General features: G+C 52.4%; 1 protein-coding gene across 1 annotated transcript in view; it reads left to right on the top strand.

The window, feature by feature from the left end:
* Positions 1-15841, top strand: part of LOC137373269 (probable voltage-dependent R-type calcium channel subunit alpha-1E) — a 1486297-nt gene that overhangs the window by 1243971 nt on the left and 226485 nt on the right. The window contains exon 26 of the mRNA XM_068038118.1: positions 12718-12729. Within this exon, the coding sequence (XP_067894219.1) occupies positions 12718-12729 (12 nt within the window). The remainder of the gene's footprint in view (positions 1-12717; positions 12730-15841) is intronic.

Raw genomic sequence — 15841 nt, 5'->3', positions numbered from 1 at the left:
CTGCAGCAACTGGAGAGAGGAGACTGCAGAGTGGAGAGAGGTGACTGCAGTAACTGGAGAGAGGAGACTGCAGTAACTGGAGAGAGGAGACTGCAGAGTGGGGAGAGGTGACTGCAGTGAGTGGAGAGAGGAGACTGCAATGAGTGGAGAGAGGAGACTGCAGAGAGTGGAGAGAGAAGACTGCAGTGAGTGGAGAGAGGAGACTACAGTGAGTGGAGAGAGATGACTGCAGAGTGGAGAGAGGAGACTGCAGCAACTGGAGAGAGGAGACTGCAGAGTGGAGAGAGGTGACTGCAGTAACTGGAGAGAGGAGACTGCAGTAACTGGAGAGAGGAGACTGCAGAGTGGGGAGAGGTGACTGCAGTGAGTGGAGAGAGGAGACTGCAATGAGTGGAGAGAGGAGACTGCAGAGAGTGGAGAGAGAAGACTGCAGAGAGTGGAGAGAGAAGACTGCAGTGAGTGGAGAGAGGAGACTGCAGTAACTGGAGAGAGGAGACTTCCTGGTGGAGAGAGGAGACTTCCTGGTGGAGAGAGGAGACTTCGGAGTGGAGAAAGGAGACTTCGGAGTGTAGAGAGGAGACTGCGGAGTGGAGCGAGGTGAATGCAGTAACTGGAGAGTGGTGACTGCAGTGAGTGGAGAGAGGAGACTGCAGTGAGTGGAGAGAGGAGATTGCAGAGTAAGAGAGGTGACTACAGTAACTGGAGAGAGGTGACTGCAGTAACTGGAGTGAGGAGACTGCAGTAACTGGAGAGAGGAGACTGCAGTAACTGGAGTGAGGAGACTGCAGTAACTGGAGAGAGGAGACTGCAGTAACTGGAGAGAGGTGACTGCAGTAACTGGAGAGAGGTGACTGCAGTAACTGGAGAGAGGAGATTGCAGAGTAAGAGAGGTGACTACAGTAACTGGAGGGAGGAGATTGCAGAGTAAGATATGTGACTACAGTAACTGGAGGGAGGAGACGGCAGTAACTGGAGAGAGGAGATTACAGAGTAAGAGAGGTGACTACAGTAACTGGAGAGAGGAGATTGCAGTAACTGGAGAGAGGAGATTACAGAGTAAGAGAGGTGACTGCAGTAACTGGAGAGAGGTGACTGCAGTAACTGGAGAGAGGTGACTGCAGTAACTGGAGAGAGGAGATAGCAGAGTAAGAGAGGTGACTACAGTAACTGGAGAGAGGTGAATGCAGTAACTGGAGAGAGGAGATAGCAGAGTAAGAGAGGTGACTACAGTAACTGGAGGGAGGTGACTGCAGTAACTGGAGAGAGGAGACTGCAGTAACTGGAGAGAGGAGATAGCAGAGTAAGAGAGGTGACTACAGTAACTGGAGGGAGGTGACTGCAGTAACTGGAGAGAGGAGATTACAGAGTAAGAGAGGTGACTGCAGTAACTGGAGAGAGGAGATTGCAGAGTAAGAGAGGTGACTGCAGTAACTGGAGAGAGGAGATTGCAGAGTAAGAGAGGTGACTACAGGAACTGGAGAGAGGTGAATGCAGTAACTGGAGAGAGGAGATTGCAGAGTAAGAGAGGTGACTGCAGTAACTGGAGAGAGGAGATTGCAGAGTAAGAGAGGTGACTGCAGTAACTGGAGAGAGGTGACTGCAGTAACTGGAGAGAGGTGACTGCAGTAACTGGAGAGAGGAGATAGCAGAGTAAGAGAGGTGACTACAGTAACTGGAGAGAGGTGAATGCAGTAACTGGAGAGAGGAGATAGCAGAGTAAGAGAGGTGACTACAGTAACTGGAGGGAGGTGACTGCAGTAACTGGAGAGAGGAGACTGCAGTAACTGGAGAGAGGAGATAGCAGAGTAAGAGAGGTGACTACAGTAACTGGAGGGAGGTGACTGCAGTAACTGGAGAGAGGAGATTACAGAGTAAGTGAGGTGACTACAGTAACTGGAGAGAGGTGACTACAGTAACTGGAGAGAGGAGATTACAGAGTAAGAGAGGTGGACTGCAGTAACTGGAGAGAGGTGACTGCAGTAACTGGAGAGAGGTGACTGCAGTAACTGGAGAGAGGAGATTGCAGAGTAAGAGAGGTGACTACAGTAACTGGAGGGAGGTGACTGCAGTAACTGGAGAGAGGTGAATGCAGTAACTGGAGAGAGGAGATTGCAGAGTAAGAGAGGTGACTACAGTAACGAGAGAGGTGAATACAGTAACTGGAGAGAGGAGATTACAGAGTAAGTGAGGTGACTACAGTAACTGGAGAGAGGAGATAGCAGAGTAAGAGAGGTGACTGCAGTAACTGGAGAGAGGTGACTGCAGTAACTGGAGAGAGGAGATAGCAGAGTAAGAGAGGTGACTACAGTAACTGGAGAGAGGTGAATGCAGTAACTGGAGAGAGGAGATAGCAGAGTAAGAGAGGTGACTACAGTAACTGGAGGGAGGAGACTGCAGTAACTGGAGAGAGGAGACTGCAGTAACTGGAGAGAGGAGATAGCAGAGTAAGAGAGGTGACTACAGTAACTGGAGGGAGGTGACTGCGGTAACTGGAGAGAGGAGATTACAGAGTAAGTGAGGTGACTACAGTAACTGGAGAGAGGTGACTACAGTAACTGGAGAGAGGTGAATGCAGTAATTGGAGAGAAGAGATTACAGAGTAAGAGAGGTGACTACAGTAACGAGAGAGGTGAATACAGTAACTGGAGAGAGGTGACTGCAGTAATTGGAGAGAGGAGATTACAGAGTAAGAGAGGTGACTACAGTAACGAGAGAGGTGAATACAGTAACTGGAGAGAGGTGAATGCAGTAATTGGAGAGAGGAGATTACAGAGTAAGAGAGGTGACTACAGTAACGAGAGAGGTGAATACAGTAACTGGAGAGAGGTGACTGCAGTAACTGGAGTGAGGAGACTGCAGTAACTGGAGAGAGGTGAATGCAGTAACTGGAGAGAGGAGATTGCAGAGTAAGAGAGGTGACTACAGTAACTGGAGAGAGGTGACTGCCGTAACTGGAGAGAGGAGATAGCAGAGTAAGAGAGGTGAGTACAGTAACTGGAGGGAGGAGACTGCAGTAACTGGAGAGAGGAGACTGCAGTAACTGGAGAGAGGTGACTGCAGAGTGGAGAGAGGAGACTTCAGAGTGGAGAGAGGAGAGAGGAGACTGCAGAGTGGAAAGAGGAGACTGCAGTAACTGGAGAGAGGTGACTACAGTAACTGGAGAGAGAAGACTGCAGTAACTGGAGAGAGGAGACTGCAGTAACTGGAGAGAGGAGACTGCAGTAACTGGAGAGAGGAGATTACAGAGTAAGAGAGGTGACTACAGTAACTGGAGAGAGAAGACTGCAGTAACTGGAGAGAGGAGACTGCAGTAACTGGAGAGAGGAGACTGCAGTAACTGGATTGAGGCGATTGCAGAGTAAGAGAGGTGACTACAGTAACTGGAGAGAGGTGAATGCAGTAACTGGAGAGAGGAGATAGCAGAGTAAGAGAGGTGACTACAGTAACTGGAGAGAGGTGAATGCAGTAACTGGAGAGAGGAGATTACAGAGTAAGAGAGGTGACTACAGTAACTGGAGAGAGGTGAATGCAGTAACTGGAGAGAGGAGATAGCAGACTAAGAGAGGTGACTACAGTAACTGGAGAGAGGTGAATGCAGTAACTGGAGAGAGGAGATAGCAGAGTAAGAGAGTTGACTACAGTAACTGGAGAGAGGTGACTGCAGTAACTGGAGAGAGGAGATTACAGAGTAAGAGAGGTGACTGCAGTAACTGGAGAGAGGTGAATGCAGTAACTGGAGAGAGGGGATTGCAGAGTAAGAGAGGTGACTACAGTAACTGGAGGGAGGTGAATGCAGTAACTGGAGAGAGGAGATTACAGAGTAAGAGAGGTGACTACAGTAACTGGAGAGAGGTGAATACAGTAACTGGAGAGAGGCGATTACAGAGTAAGAGAGGTGACTACAGTAACTGGAGGGAGGAGATTGCAGAGTAAGAGAGGTGACTACAGTAACTGGAGGGAGGTGAATGCAGTAACTGGAGAGAGGAGATTACAGAGTAAGAGAGGTGACTACAGTAACTGGAGGGAGGTGAATGCAGTAACTGGAGAGAGGAGATTACAGAGTAAGAGAGGTGACTACAGTAACTGGAGAGAGAAGACTGCAGTAACTGGAGAGAGGAGACTGCAGTAACTGGAGAGAGAAGACTGCAGTAACTGGAGAGAGGAGACTGCAGTAACTGGATAGAGGCGATTGCAGAGTAAGAGAGGTGACTACAGTAACTGCAGAGAGGTGAATGCAGTAACTGGAGAGAGGAGATAGCAGAGTAAGAGAGGTGACTACAGTAACTGCAGAGAGGTGAATGCAGTAACTGGAGAGAGGAGATAGCAGAGTAAGAGAGGTGACTACAGTAACTGGAGAGAGGTGAATGCAGTAACTGGAGAGAGGAGATAGCAGAGTAAGAGAGGTGACTACAGTAACTGGAGAGAGGAGATTGCAGAGTAAGAGAGGTGACTACAGTAACGAGAGAGGTGAATACAGTAACTGGAGAGAGGAGATTACAGAGTAAGAGAGGTTACTACAGTAACTGGAGAGAGGAGACTGCAGTAACTGGAGAGAGGTGACTGCAGTAACTGGAGAGAGGTGACTGCAGTAACTGGAGAGAGGTGACTACAGTAACTGGAGAGAGGTGACTGCAGTAACTGGAGAGAGGTGACTGCAAAGTGGATTGAAACCATCAAGAAAGGCTGCAATTGTTTTGGAGAGGTGGGTGGCAGAGCACCTGAAAGACTCTAAGTTTGAACTGTTTGGGGGAGGGAGAAAAGGCCGGAAGACTCGGGTGGGGCTGCAAAATCCGTTAGCGGGACCCTGTATTTGTTTTGGTGCTTGCACACAGGGAGCTCCCTCCCCACCCCAACTGCCTGCTCGGGACAGCTGGAGTTGCCCGGGTGAAGACCTTTTGTGAAAATCAATAGAGGAGAGTACCGGGCGGCTCTAGCCGTCCTGGGCAAAGAAGCCTCCCCCAACTGGAAGACAACAATTTGTTTTGGCCTAATTGTTTTAAAGGTGCTCCAACTGGCAGTTGGAACAAACATCCGTTTCAGCCTTTCTCTCCCTTCCTTCACTCAGTCACCTATCCTCTCTTTTTCCTTTACCTTCCTATCCCTATCCTCCTTTACTCCCACACCACTTTGTTTAAAATTTGTTATTTTTTGTTTCAATTGTGTAAATTTGCTTTGTTTCTTAGGGGTGGACGTGGCTCTTAGACCCCATGGCAAGCCCTCCTTCGCCGGTGGCGGGGCCTTCCCGTACACATGCTGCCGCGGCTGCTGCAGCTGCACCTGTTGCCCCATCACCGTTTGCACTAATAACATGTAAGCATGGGGTCAAGAGCTACGTCCATCCGAACATGACGATAGAGGTGTGCGTAAAGGCAATGGTCGAGGTTGTCGGCCCTTCGGCCATTGTTGCTGCCTCTAAAATGTACGGGAAGGCGATGTTATTCCTGAAGACCGAGCGGGCGGTGTTCCTGGCCCTGAACAAGGGGCTCACCGTGGGCGGGACCCTTCTGCCAGTGGACCTCCTGGAGGCCACTGTGCAATGAATCATTTTGTCAAATATCCTGCCCTTCATTCCTGGTGAGCTCCTCCTTCCCCACCTGCATCATCTTGGGGGAAGTAAAGACAGGGCTCACTCCAGTCCCACTTGGTCTTTGGGAGAACAGCCTCTGGCAAGTGTACTCCTTCCGCCGCCAGCGATCCATGCAGCTGGCACGGGAGGAGGTCATAGAGGGCCATTTCAATGTAGAGTTCCAGGGGACGGCCTACCGCGTCTTCTGGACCTTGGACAGGGCACGGTGCCATGTCTGCTTGGGTGTGGGGCATGTTCATAAGAACTGCCCCAACCTCCCTTCTGCACACTCCACATCGGCAGCCCAGGGTGGCATCCTCCCACCCCGCCCCCCCTACACCTCCACCAGATATGGTTCAGTCGGTGCCAGAGGCTGTGGTTTTCATGGACTCCAGCGGGGAGGGGGTTGCCTGTCCAAGTGGAAGGAAGACGCGGAGGAAAAATAAGCATCGATATCACGTCCCCTGGACACCGTGGCACACCCTTAGCCTGAGCTCAGCCCAAGGCCCACTCCCAGGGCATCCACCTGCCCCAGGGCTGCGCTCAGTCCCAGGGTGACCAGGCAAAAGGTGGGGGCGGAGGCAGCGGCCCCTGATGACATGGAGGTCTCTGAGCCTCCGCGGCCCTCTTGAAATAAGAGGAGGAGACGTCCCTCCTCTGTAGAAGGCCGTGAACCACGGGGTCCATCTCCTGGCGTGGGTCCTCAGGCTGTCCTTGCCACCAGCACGATCAGGGCCTCAAGCCCTGGGTGGGAACCATCCACACCTTGGAATGGAGGTGGGGGAGATGCCCCTGTGATCTTGTCAACTCCTAAGGTGGGGCACCCACCCTTGGTAGGGGACTCTGTGGACACCATGGGCAAAATCATTCCTTTGGCCAATGGGTCGAGTGTCCTGGGTGAGGGCAAGACCTGTGAGGAGCAGCCCTCCCAACAGCCTGATGCTCCTGCCCGGCATGTACCCGACCCAGAGGCCAATCTGTGTAATTCCCTATCTGCTTGTCCTGTGGACAGTGATGGGATGGGAGATGGCCCCCTCGCTCCACCTCTGATCCGGCTCCAGCTGGATTTGCGGAGTCGGGCACTTCCATCTCCCCTGGACCACTCATTGGCCTGGGAACAGAGGTGGAGGGGGGCCCTTAACCGCTGGCGCCCACAGGCTCCAGTTCCATTCCAGAACCCAGAGAGGACTCCTCTGCCATTGATCCTGGGGGTGGGATCGTGACGGAGGTGGGACCAGCTGGCGCGTCTGGTGTGTGGTGGATGTGTCGGCCGCTGGCAGTGACGAGCCGGAGGAGGATGGGGACTTGGTGTGGGGCATGGAGGACGACCTTGATTCCATCGCCAGTGAGGTGGTGGAGTTCTTTCTGCCTCCCACAGAGTCTCCTCTCATCCCCACGGCAGAACTCCGGGATTTCCTCGCGGCTTGCAGGGGTGCCACAATAAACTTCAGCTGGCCCTCAGCCATTGGTTGAATCTGCCGCTGATCATCCAGTCTGTCCGTGCTGCCCTCAAGAAAGCGGGCAAGGGCGTGGGCGTGAAACAGGTTGAGAGGCACGATTTAATGCGTGCCTCAATGGGTTGCTGGGGGAGTGGAAGGCCAGGTGCATTCCACTCCCTCTTCACAGTGAAGTGTTGGTGACGGGTTTTAAGTACCTTTGACATGAAGATAACCATAGCCAGCCTCAACATCAACGGCAGCAGGGAGTCTCACCGCAGATTTCACAATCTCTCAGTCCTCAGGGAAGGGAGATACGCGGTGAGCTTTCTGCAGGAAACCCACACCGTTCCGGGAGACGAAGCCACCTGGCTCCTGGAGTGGCAGGGTGGGGTCTACATGAGTCACCTCACCCCTATTTCTTGTGGGGTGGCTATCTTGTTGGCCGTGACTTTTCAGCTGGAGATCTTGGGAATCAAGGAGCTAGTGCCGTGTCGCTTGCTCCACCTCGCCGTTCGCCTGGGTAGTGTGCCGCTCCACTTTGTGAACGTGTACGCGCCCAGGCCCGGCGCGTTGCAAGCGCGCATCTTTGAAGAAGTCTCCACTCTCTTGAGCTCCATCGATAGCGGCGAGTGCATCATCCTCGGGGGGGATTTTAACTGCACCCTCGAGGTGGGGGATCGCTCCGGTCCCCAGCGCAGCCAAGCGTCGGTGGGGAAGTTGAGGGGACTGATCAGCTCCCTCAACTTGGTGGACATCTGGCGGAATCACCATCCCAACTCCAGCACCTTCACGTGGAGGTCTGGAGGAGGAGGGTCCCGAATCAACCGCCTCTATTTTTCGCAGTTGTACGTCTCCCGCGTCTCGGTGGCCTCAATGCGCTGGTGCCGTGCTCAGACCACCGCCTGGTGTGGGCGGAGCTCACTCCGCTCCGCACGCGGGCAGGGTCTGCGTACTGACACTTTAACAACCGGCTGCTGGAGGACGAGCGATTCCAGGACTCGTTCTGTCGATGCTGGGCCAACTGGAGAAGGAAGCAGGGGGGCTTCCCCTCTGAGGCTATGGTGGCATGTGGGCAAGACTCACATCCGCGTCTTCCGTCAGGAGTACGCATAGGCGTGGACCAAGAGGTGGGAAGCCGAGATCGGGCGCCTAGAGAGGGAGGTGCTCGACTTGGAGTCCCACCTCGGTCATGCCTCGTTGAGCTGCTGGCCAACGACAGATCCTCCATCACGGATCCGGAGGGAATGGGCCTCCTGGTCCATACTTATTACAGTGCTTTGTTGTCTCCGGATCCGTCCAGCGAGGACATGCGCAGAGTTTTGTGGGAGGACTTGCCGCAGGTCAGCCTGGAGGACGCCGAACGATTGGAGGCTCCGCTCACGTTGGCGGACCTGACCGGCGCCCTCCACCAGCTCTCGAGGGGCAAATCCCCGGGGCTGGACGGGCTGATCGTGGAGTTCCTCAGGGCGTTCTGGGATGTCCTGGGGGACAATTACGCGCGGGTCCTGAGAGAAAGCCTGGCGACCGGGGAGATGCCCCTCTCGTGGCGCAGGGCGGTCATCGTCCTGCTCCAAAGAGGGGTGATCTCCGCCTGCTTAAAATCTGACGTCCGGTCTCCCTCCTCAGCACAGATTATAAGATCTTTGCCCGGGCTATGTCTACCCGCCTGGGCTCCATGCTGGCCCACCTGATCCACCCCGACCAGTCCTACACGGTCCCGGGCCGGTCCATCCAGGACAACATCCACCTGGTCCGGGACCTGATCCATCTTTCCCAGAGGACTGGTCTGTCGGTCGCCTTTCCCTCGATCAGGAGAAGGCGTTCGACAGGGTGGATCACGATTACCTTTTCGGGACTCTGCGCGCTTTCGGACTCGGGCCGCATTTCATGGACCGGGTCCGACTTTTATACGCCGCCGCAGAGTGTCTAGTCAAAGTTAACGGGTCCTTGACGGCGCCCCTTCGCTTTGGGAGAGGTGTGTGTCAGGGATGCTCCATGTCCGGCCAATTGTACACCATCTGTGTGGAGCCCTTCCTGTGCCTGCTTCGCAGGAGGTTGACGGGATTGGCTCTGCGTGAGCCGGCCATGCGGGTCGCCCTCTCGGCTTACGCCGACGACGTGCTCCTCACGGTCACAGATCCCATTGACTTGCGGAGGATGCGCGACTGCCAGCAGTCCTTTTCTGCCGCATCCTCCGCGAGGATCAATTGGGAGAAATGTTCCGGTCTCCTGGTGGGTCAGTGGCGGGCGGACTCCCTGCTCGAGGAGTTGCCACCTTTTGCGTGGAGCACCACACACCTCTTCTATCTGGGAGTCCACCGCTGAGGAAGCCTGGCCAGCAAACTGGCTGGAATTGGGAGGCAAAAGTTACCACTCGGCTGGGGCGCTGGACAGGACTGCTCCGAGTGCTTTCCTACAGGGGCTGAGCACTGGTCATAAACCAGCAGGTGGCTTCGATGTTGTGGTACCGGTTGGTCACTTTGGCCCCAACCCCCGCATTCGCCACCAAGATCCAGAAGAAACTCGTCGATTTCTCCTGGGGCAAGAGGAAACACTGGGTCTCTGCCGCGGTCCTGAGTCTCCCGATTGAGGAGGGCGGTCAGTCGCTGGTGTGCATCCACACTCAGGCTGCGACTCTCCGCTTTCAGACCCTGAAGAGATACCTGTACGTCGAGCGTCCTCCCAGATGGTGTGCGCTGGCGATGTATTTTTTCCGCCAGTGTCACTGCCTTCAAGACAACACGCAGCTCCCGGCGGAGTCCGTTAGCCGTGCCTCTCTGAGGGTGTTGTCTGTCCTTTACCGGGATCTATTCCGAGCCTGGAACATGGTCACCTCCAGTCAGGGCCCTCTCCCGTTGGCGGAGGAGAGCACCTCGGCTGTCCGGGCGGCTGACTCCGGGGACGGACCGGCAGGCGGAGGAGTAGCCAACACCCCCGGGACGCCCCTCACTGCGGATGACGAGGGAGCTTGGGAGAGGGGAGCGCTCCCGGCCGAGCTGACTCCCGCTCAGCTGGAACTGCTCATTGGACCCAGGCCCCGAAACCCTCCGCAGGAGCCGGTCCCGCACAACCCGAGCTGCCTCTCGGTAATGCCCTCTGTGCCATTCCAATCGGTGTGGAGGGGTTTCCTGTCCGGGCTGCTCCTGCACACTCTCCACTCCCTTGCCCTTGTCAGCCGGCCGGACACGCCCTGGCGGTCTGCGTTGCCATCTGACGGCGAGGGGTAATCCCGATGGAGGTCTCTCTACGCGGGAACCTTCCCCCTTTACATCGGGGACTTGGGGGGGAGTCCCGTGCAATAGACTTTTAAGCAGGTTTACGGACTCCCAGGCCGCCTGTAATTTCTGAGGCCTGGACGAGCCCGTGTGTCACGAATATATGGAGTGTGCGAGGTTGCATCCCCTCTTTGAGTATTTGGAGGGGCTGCTCCTCAAGTTCTGGCTGCACTTCAGTCCCATGCTCCTGATCGTTTGGCACCCGATGCGGAGGGGTGTGGGCCGGGAGGAGGATCTCCTCATTGGTCTGCTCCTGGGCCTGGCCAAGGTGGCAATTCACAGGTCCAGGCTGTGGGCCGACGGGGAGGGGGTCCGTCCTCCCTGATTGCCTGCCCCTCTTCCGTGGTTACATTCGCGCCCGGATGTACCTGGAAAAGGAGCATGCGGTGTCTGCCGGTACGCTTGAGACCTTCCGTGACCGGTGGGTACCGTAGTGGCTGGAGTGCATCATCGATGCCGAGAATGGCATTTTAATTTGAGTTTTTTGTTTATTTATCTGTTTTTAATCAGGTTATTTTAAAAATATGCATATAAAGGGGGCCTGAGGAATAAAGGCCTCCTTGACAAAAAATATTTAAAAAAGGAGGGGTTAGATACACAGTAATGCTCCCTCTACACTGTCCCAATCAAACATTCCCAGGACAGGTACAAAGAAAAACGGGGTTAGATACAGTGTAAAGCTCCCTCTACACTGTCCCCATCAAACACTCCCCAGGACAGGTACAGCACGGGGGTTAGATACAGAGTAAAGCTCCCTCTACACTGTCCCCATCAAACACTCCCCAGGACAGGTACAGCACGGGGGTTAGATACAGAGTAAAGCTCCCTCTGCACTGTCCCCCCCAACAAACACTCCCCAGGACAGGTACAGCATGGGTTAAATACAGAGTAAAGCTCCCTCTGCACTGTCCCCCCATCAAACACTCCCCAGGATAGGTACAGCACGGGGGTTAGATACAGAGTAAAGCTCCCTCTGCACTGTCCCCCCAACAAACACTCCCCAGGACAGGTACAGCATGGGTTAAATACAGAGTAAAGCTCCCTCTACACCAGGGATTTTTGGGGCGGAGGGCCGTATTGCGATTTTTGCTTGGCCTGGGGGGGTGCCAATGAGCAAATTTCAAAAGATAAAGGCATTAAAAATGTAATCTTACGAATAAAAACAACAACAAATGTGCATTTTTGTGAAGAAGCTTTCAATGAGAAGACTAATTTATTGAATTACGTTATCGTCACTGTATTGAAAACTGATTTAGTGATATACCTGGCTTTGTTTTCGCTTGCATAAATAATCAGTCTCTATCAGCACACTTGATGGAGCCATGCAGAGTATTCTGGATAGATGTCCATCCATCAGGAGTGCTCTCTCTCTCTCTGCTCCCCCTTCTCTCTTTGTTTCGCCCTCTCTCCTTCTGTCCCCCTCTCTCTTTCTGCTCCCCTCTCTCTCTCTCTGTTTCTCCCTTTCTCTCTCTCTCTTTCTCCCTTCTCTCTGACAGTTGCACTGAGCGGCAGCGCTCAGCACAACAGCTTTGTGGTTGATCAGTTTGTTTAAAAACATTACACTGTCAGTTTCACAGCTGACAGCTGCTGAAACAGGATCCCGCTTTCCAACATCGGTCAGATTCGGGGTTTTCCGGCGGGCTTTTAAAAAAAGTCAGAAACCCCGAATCTGTCCGATGTTGGGAAGTGTGATCCTGCTTCAGCAGCTGTCAGCTGTGAAACTGACAGCGCGATTTTTTTAAAAGGTCGCTCTGCAAGAAGAAAAAGGGAAATTTTTCATCTCCAGTTCATGGAGCCCTGGCGAGGATGAGGAACGGCCCTGGGTACGGTTTACACCTGCAGGCCATATGGAAACATTTGGCGGGCTGGATCCTAGCCCACAGGCTGCATGTTAGACAACCCTGCTCTACCCTATGGCATCAAACACTCCCAGGACAGGTGCAGCATAGGTTTGATAGAGAGTAAATCTCCCTTTATACTGTCCCCATCAAACACTCCCAGTGCAGGTACAACAAGATGCATTGAAAAAAATTCTCTCTAATATTTTTGTTGATTTGTTGTAAAAATTTTGAAGTTGTGAAAAAAGGCTGTTTGGTTAAGGGTCAAAACTCATAGAATCGGATAATAAAGAGTCTGTTCACTTGCAGGAAGGCTGTAAGACTGGATGTGTCATCTGACCAGTGGGTGACGTTTGGCGGTGGGGCAGTTGAAGGGCATAGTTCATGTCATGTTACCTCCAGGGAAAGGTCCTGCCAGCATTGGTAACTCTATTCAGAGTTCAGTCGCACAAACTGGTTTCCCACACTGCTACTTGTCTCTGTTTGTGTGCTGATAGCTCTCTGTCGATGCTTCCCTGGCTCAAAGTACAATGGCCCGACTAACATTACACTCTTCTCTTCTCTCCTTTCTTCAATGGCTACTGCTTCATCTGCAAAAGGAATCTCATCGGGTAAGCATAATCCAGATCTCTCTGTGTCTCAGCCTGGGGAAACCTCACAGACTGACAGGTGTTAACTGTTGGATTGAGATCTCAGGATGTGGTATTTGAATATCACTGTAGGGGTGGGGAGTTTAATTGGCCTTTGGGGACAATTATTATGAACTTAATTAGGGAACTGTGGTGAGAAGGAAGCTCCATGAGATTCATCTTTGAAAAAGACACAGTCCTCATTGGGCTGATTGACTTTCCCTTCTTAATTGTTCTCGATAGCTAACACGATCAGAGGAAAAATCTTTGAACTAACCAGGCTACAGGGAATGTAACAATACTTGTGGGTTATACATCCCTGAAGTGTTTAATACCCGTGTGGTATAAGTCTGTCTGTGTTTAATGCCCCTGTGTTATAATTCTCAGTGTTTAGTGCTTGGATGTTATATATCTCTCTGTGGAATTCCAATCTGTTACACATCTCTGTGTTTAATACTGTTTGTTATACATCTCTGTGTTCAATACTGTGTCACACATCTCTGTGTTTAATACTGTGTGTCACATCTCTGTGTTTAATACTGTTTGTTATACATCTCTGTGTTTAATACTGTTTGTTATACATCTCTGTGTTTAATACAGTGTGTCACATCTCTGTGTTTAATACAGTGTGTCACATCTCTGTGTTTAATACTGTTTGTTATACATCTCTGTTTTTTTTAATTCATTCATGGGATGTGGGCGTCACTGGCCAGGCCAGCATTTATTGCCCATCCCTAATTGCTCTTGAGAAGGTGGTGGTGAGCTGTAGTCCATTTGGGGTAGGTACACCCACAGTGCTGTTAGGAAGGGAGTTCCAGGATTTTGACCCAGCGACAGTGAAGGAATGGCGATATAGTTCCAAGTCAGGATGGTGTGTGACTTGGAGGGGAACTTGCAGGTGGCGGTGGTCCCATGCATTTGCTGCCCTTGTCCTTCTAGGTGGTAGAGGTCGCGAGTTTGGGAGGTGCTGTTTAAGGAGCCTTGGTGCATTGCTGCAGTGCATCTTGTAGATGGTACACATTGCTGCCACTGTGCGTCGGTGGTGGAGGGAGTGAATGTTTGTGGATGGGGTGCCAATCAAACGGGCTGCTTTGTCCTGGATGGTGTCGAGCTTCTTGAGTGTTGTTGGAGCTGCACCCATCCAGGCAAATGGAGAGTATTCCATCACACTCCTGACTTGTGCCTTGTAGATGGTGGACAGGCTTTGGGGAGTCAGGAGGTTTTTTTTAGTTTGGAGATACAGCACTGAAACAGGCCCTTCGGCCCACTGAGTCTATGCCGACCATCAACCACCCATTTATACTAATCCTACACTAATCCCATATTCCTACCACATCCCCACCTGTCGCTATATTTCCCTACCACCTACCTATACTAGGGGCAATTTATAATGGCCAATTTACCTACCAACCTGCAAATCTTTTGGCTGTGGGAGAAAACCCACGCAGACACAGGGAGAACTTGCAAACTCCACACAGGCAGTACCCGGAATTGAACCCGGGTCGCTGGAGCTGTGAGGCTGCGGTGCTAACCACTGCGCCACTGTGCCGCCCTCAGGATTCCTAGCCTCTGACCTGCTCTTATAGCCACAGTATTTATGTGGCTACTCCAGTTCAGTTTCTGGTCAATGGTAGCCCCTAGGATGTTGATAGTGAGGGATTCAGCGATGGTAATGCCATTGAATGTCAAGGGGAGATGGTTAGATTCTCTCTTGTTGGAGATGGTCATTGCCTGGCACTTGTGTGGCGCGAATGTTACTTGCCACTTATCAACCCAAGCCTGGATATTGTCCAGGTCTTGCTGCATTTCTACATGGACTGCTTCAGTATCTGAGGGGTCACGAATGGTGCTGAACATTGTGGAATCATCAACGAACATCCCCACTTCTGACCTTATGATTGAAGGAAGGTCATTGATGAAGCAGCTGAAGATGGTTGTGCCGAGGACACTACCCTGAGGAACTCCTGCAGTGATGTCCTGGAGCTCAGATGATTGACCTCCAACAACCATAACCATCTTCCTTTACGCTGGGTATGACTCCAGCCAGCGGAGGGTTTTCCCCCTGATTCCCATTAACCTCAGTTTTGCTAGGGCTCCTTGATGCCATACTCGGTCAAATGCTGCCTTGTTGTCAAGGGCAGTCACTCTCACCTCACCTCTTGAGTTCAGCTCTTTTGTCCATGTTTGAACCAAGGCTGTAATGAGGTCAGGAGCTGAGTGGCCCTGGCGGAACCCAAACTGAACGTCACTGAGCAGGTTATTGCTGAGCAAGTGCTGCTTGATGACACTGTTGATGACACCTTCCATCACTTTACTGATGATTGAGAGTTGGCTGATGGGGTGGTAATTGGCCGGGTTGGTCTTGTCCTGCTTTTTGTGTACAGGACATACCTGAGCAATTTTCCACATTGCAGGGTAGATGCCAGTGTTGTAGCTGAACTGGAACAGCTTGGCTAGGGGCGCAGCAAGTTCTGGAGCTCAGGTCTTCAGTACTATTGCCGGAATATTGTCAGGGCCCATAGCTTTTGCAGTATCCAGTGTCTTCAGTCATTTTTTGATATCACGCGGAGTGAATCAAATTGGCTGAAGTCTGGCATCTGTAATGCTGGGGACTTCAGGAGGAGGCTGAGATGGATCATCAACTCGGCACCTCTGGCTGAAGATTGTTGCAAATGCTTCAGCCTTATCTTTCACACTGATGTGCTGGGCTCCCCCATCATTGAGGATGGGGATATTTGTGGAGCCACCTCCTCCAGTTAGTTGTTTAATTGTCCACCACCATTCACGGCTGGATGTGGCAGGACTGCAGAGCTTAGATTTGATCCGGTGGTTATGGGATCGCTTAGCTCTGTCTATCATATGCTGCTTATGCAGTTTGGCACACAGATAGTCCTGTGCTGTAGCTTCACCAGGTTGACACCTCATTTTGAGGTATGCCTGGTCTTGCTCCTGGCATGCCCTCCTGCACTCATCATTGAACCAGGGTTGGTCTCCTGGCTTGATGGTAATGGTAGAGTGGGGGATATGCTGGGCCATGATGTTACAGATTGTAGTTGAGTACAATTCTGCTGCTGCTGATGGCCCACAGCACCTC

Source organism: Heterodontus francisci, chromosome 8, assembly GCF_036365525.1.
Source record: "Heterodontus francisci isolate sHetFra1 chromosome 8, sHetFra1.hap1, whole genome shotgun sequence".
NCBI classification, from domain to species: Eukaryota; Metazoa; Chordata; class Chondrichthyes; order Heterodontiformes; family Heterodontidae; genus Heterodontus; species Heterodontus francisci.
This window is presented reverse-complemented; position numbering and strand designations above follow the sequence as displayed.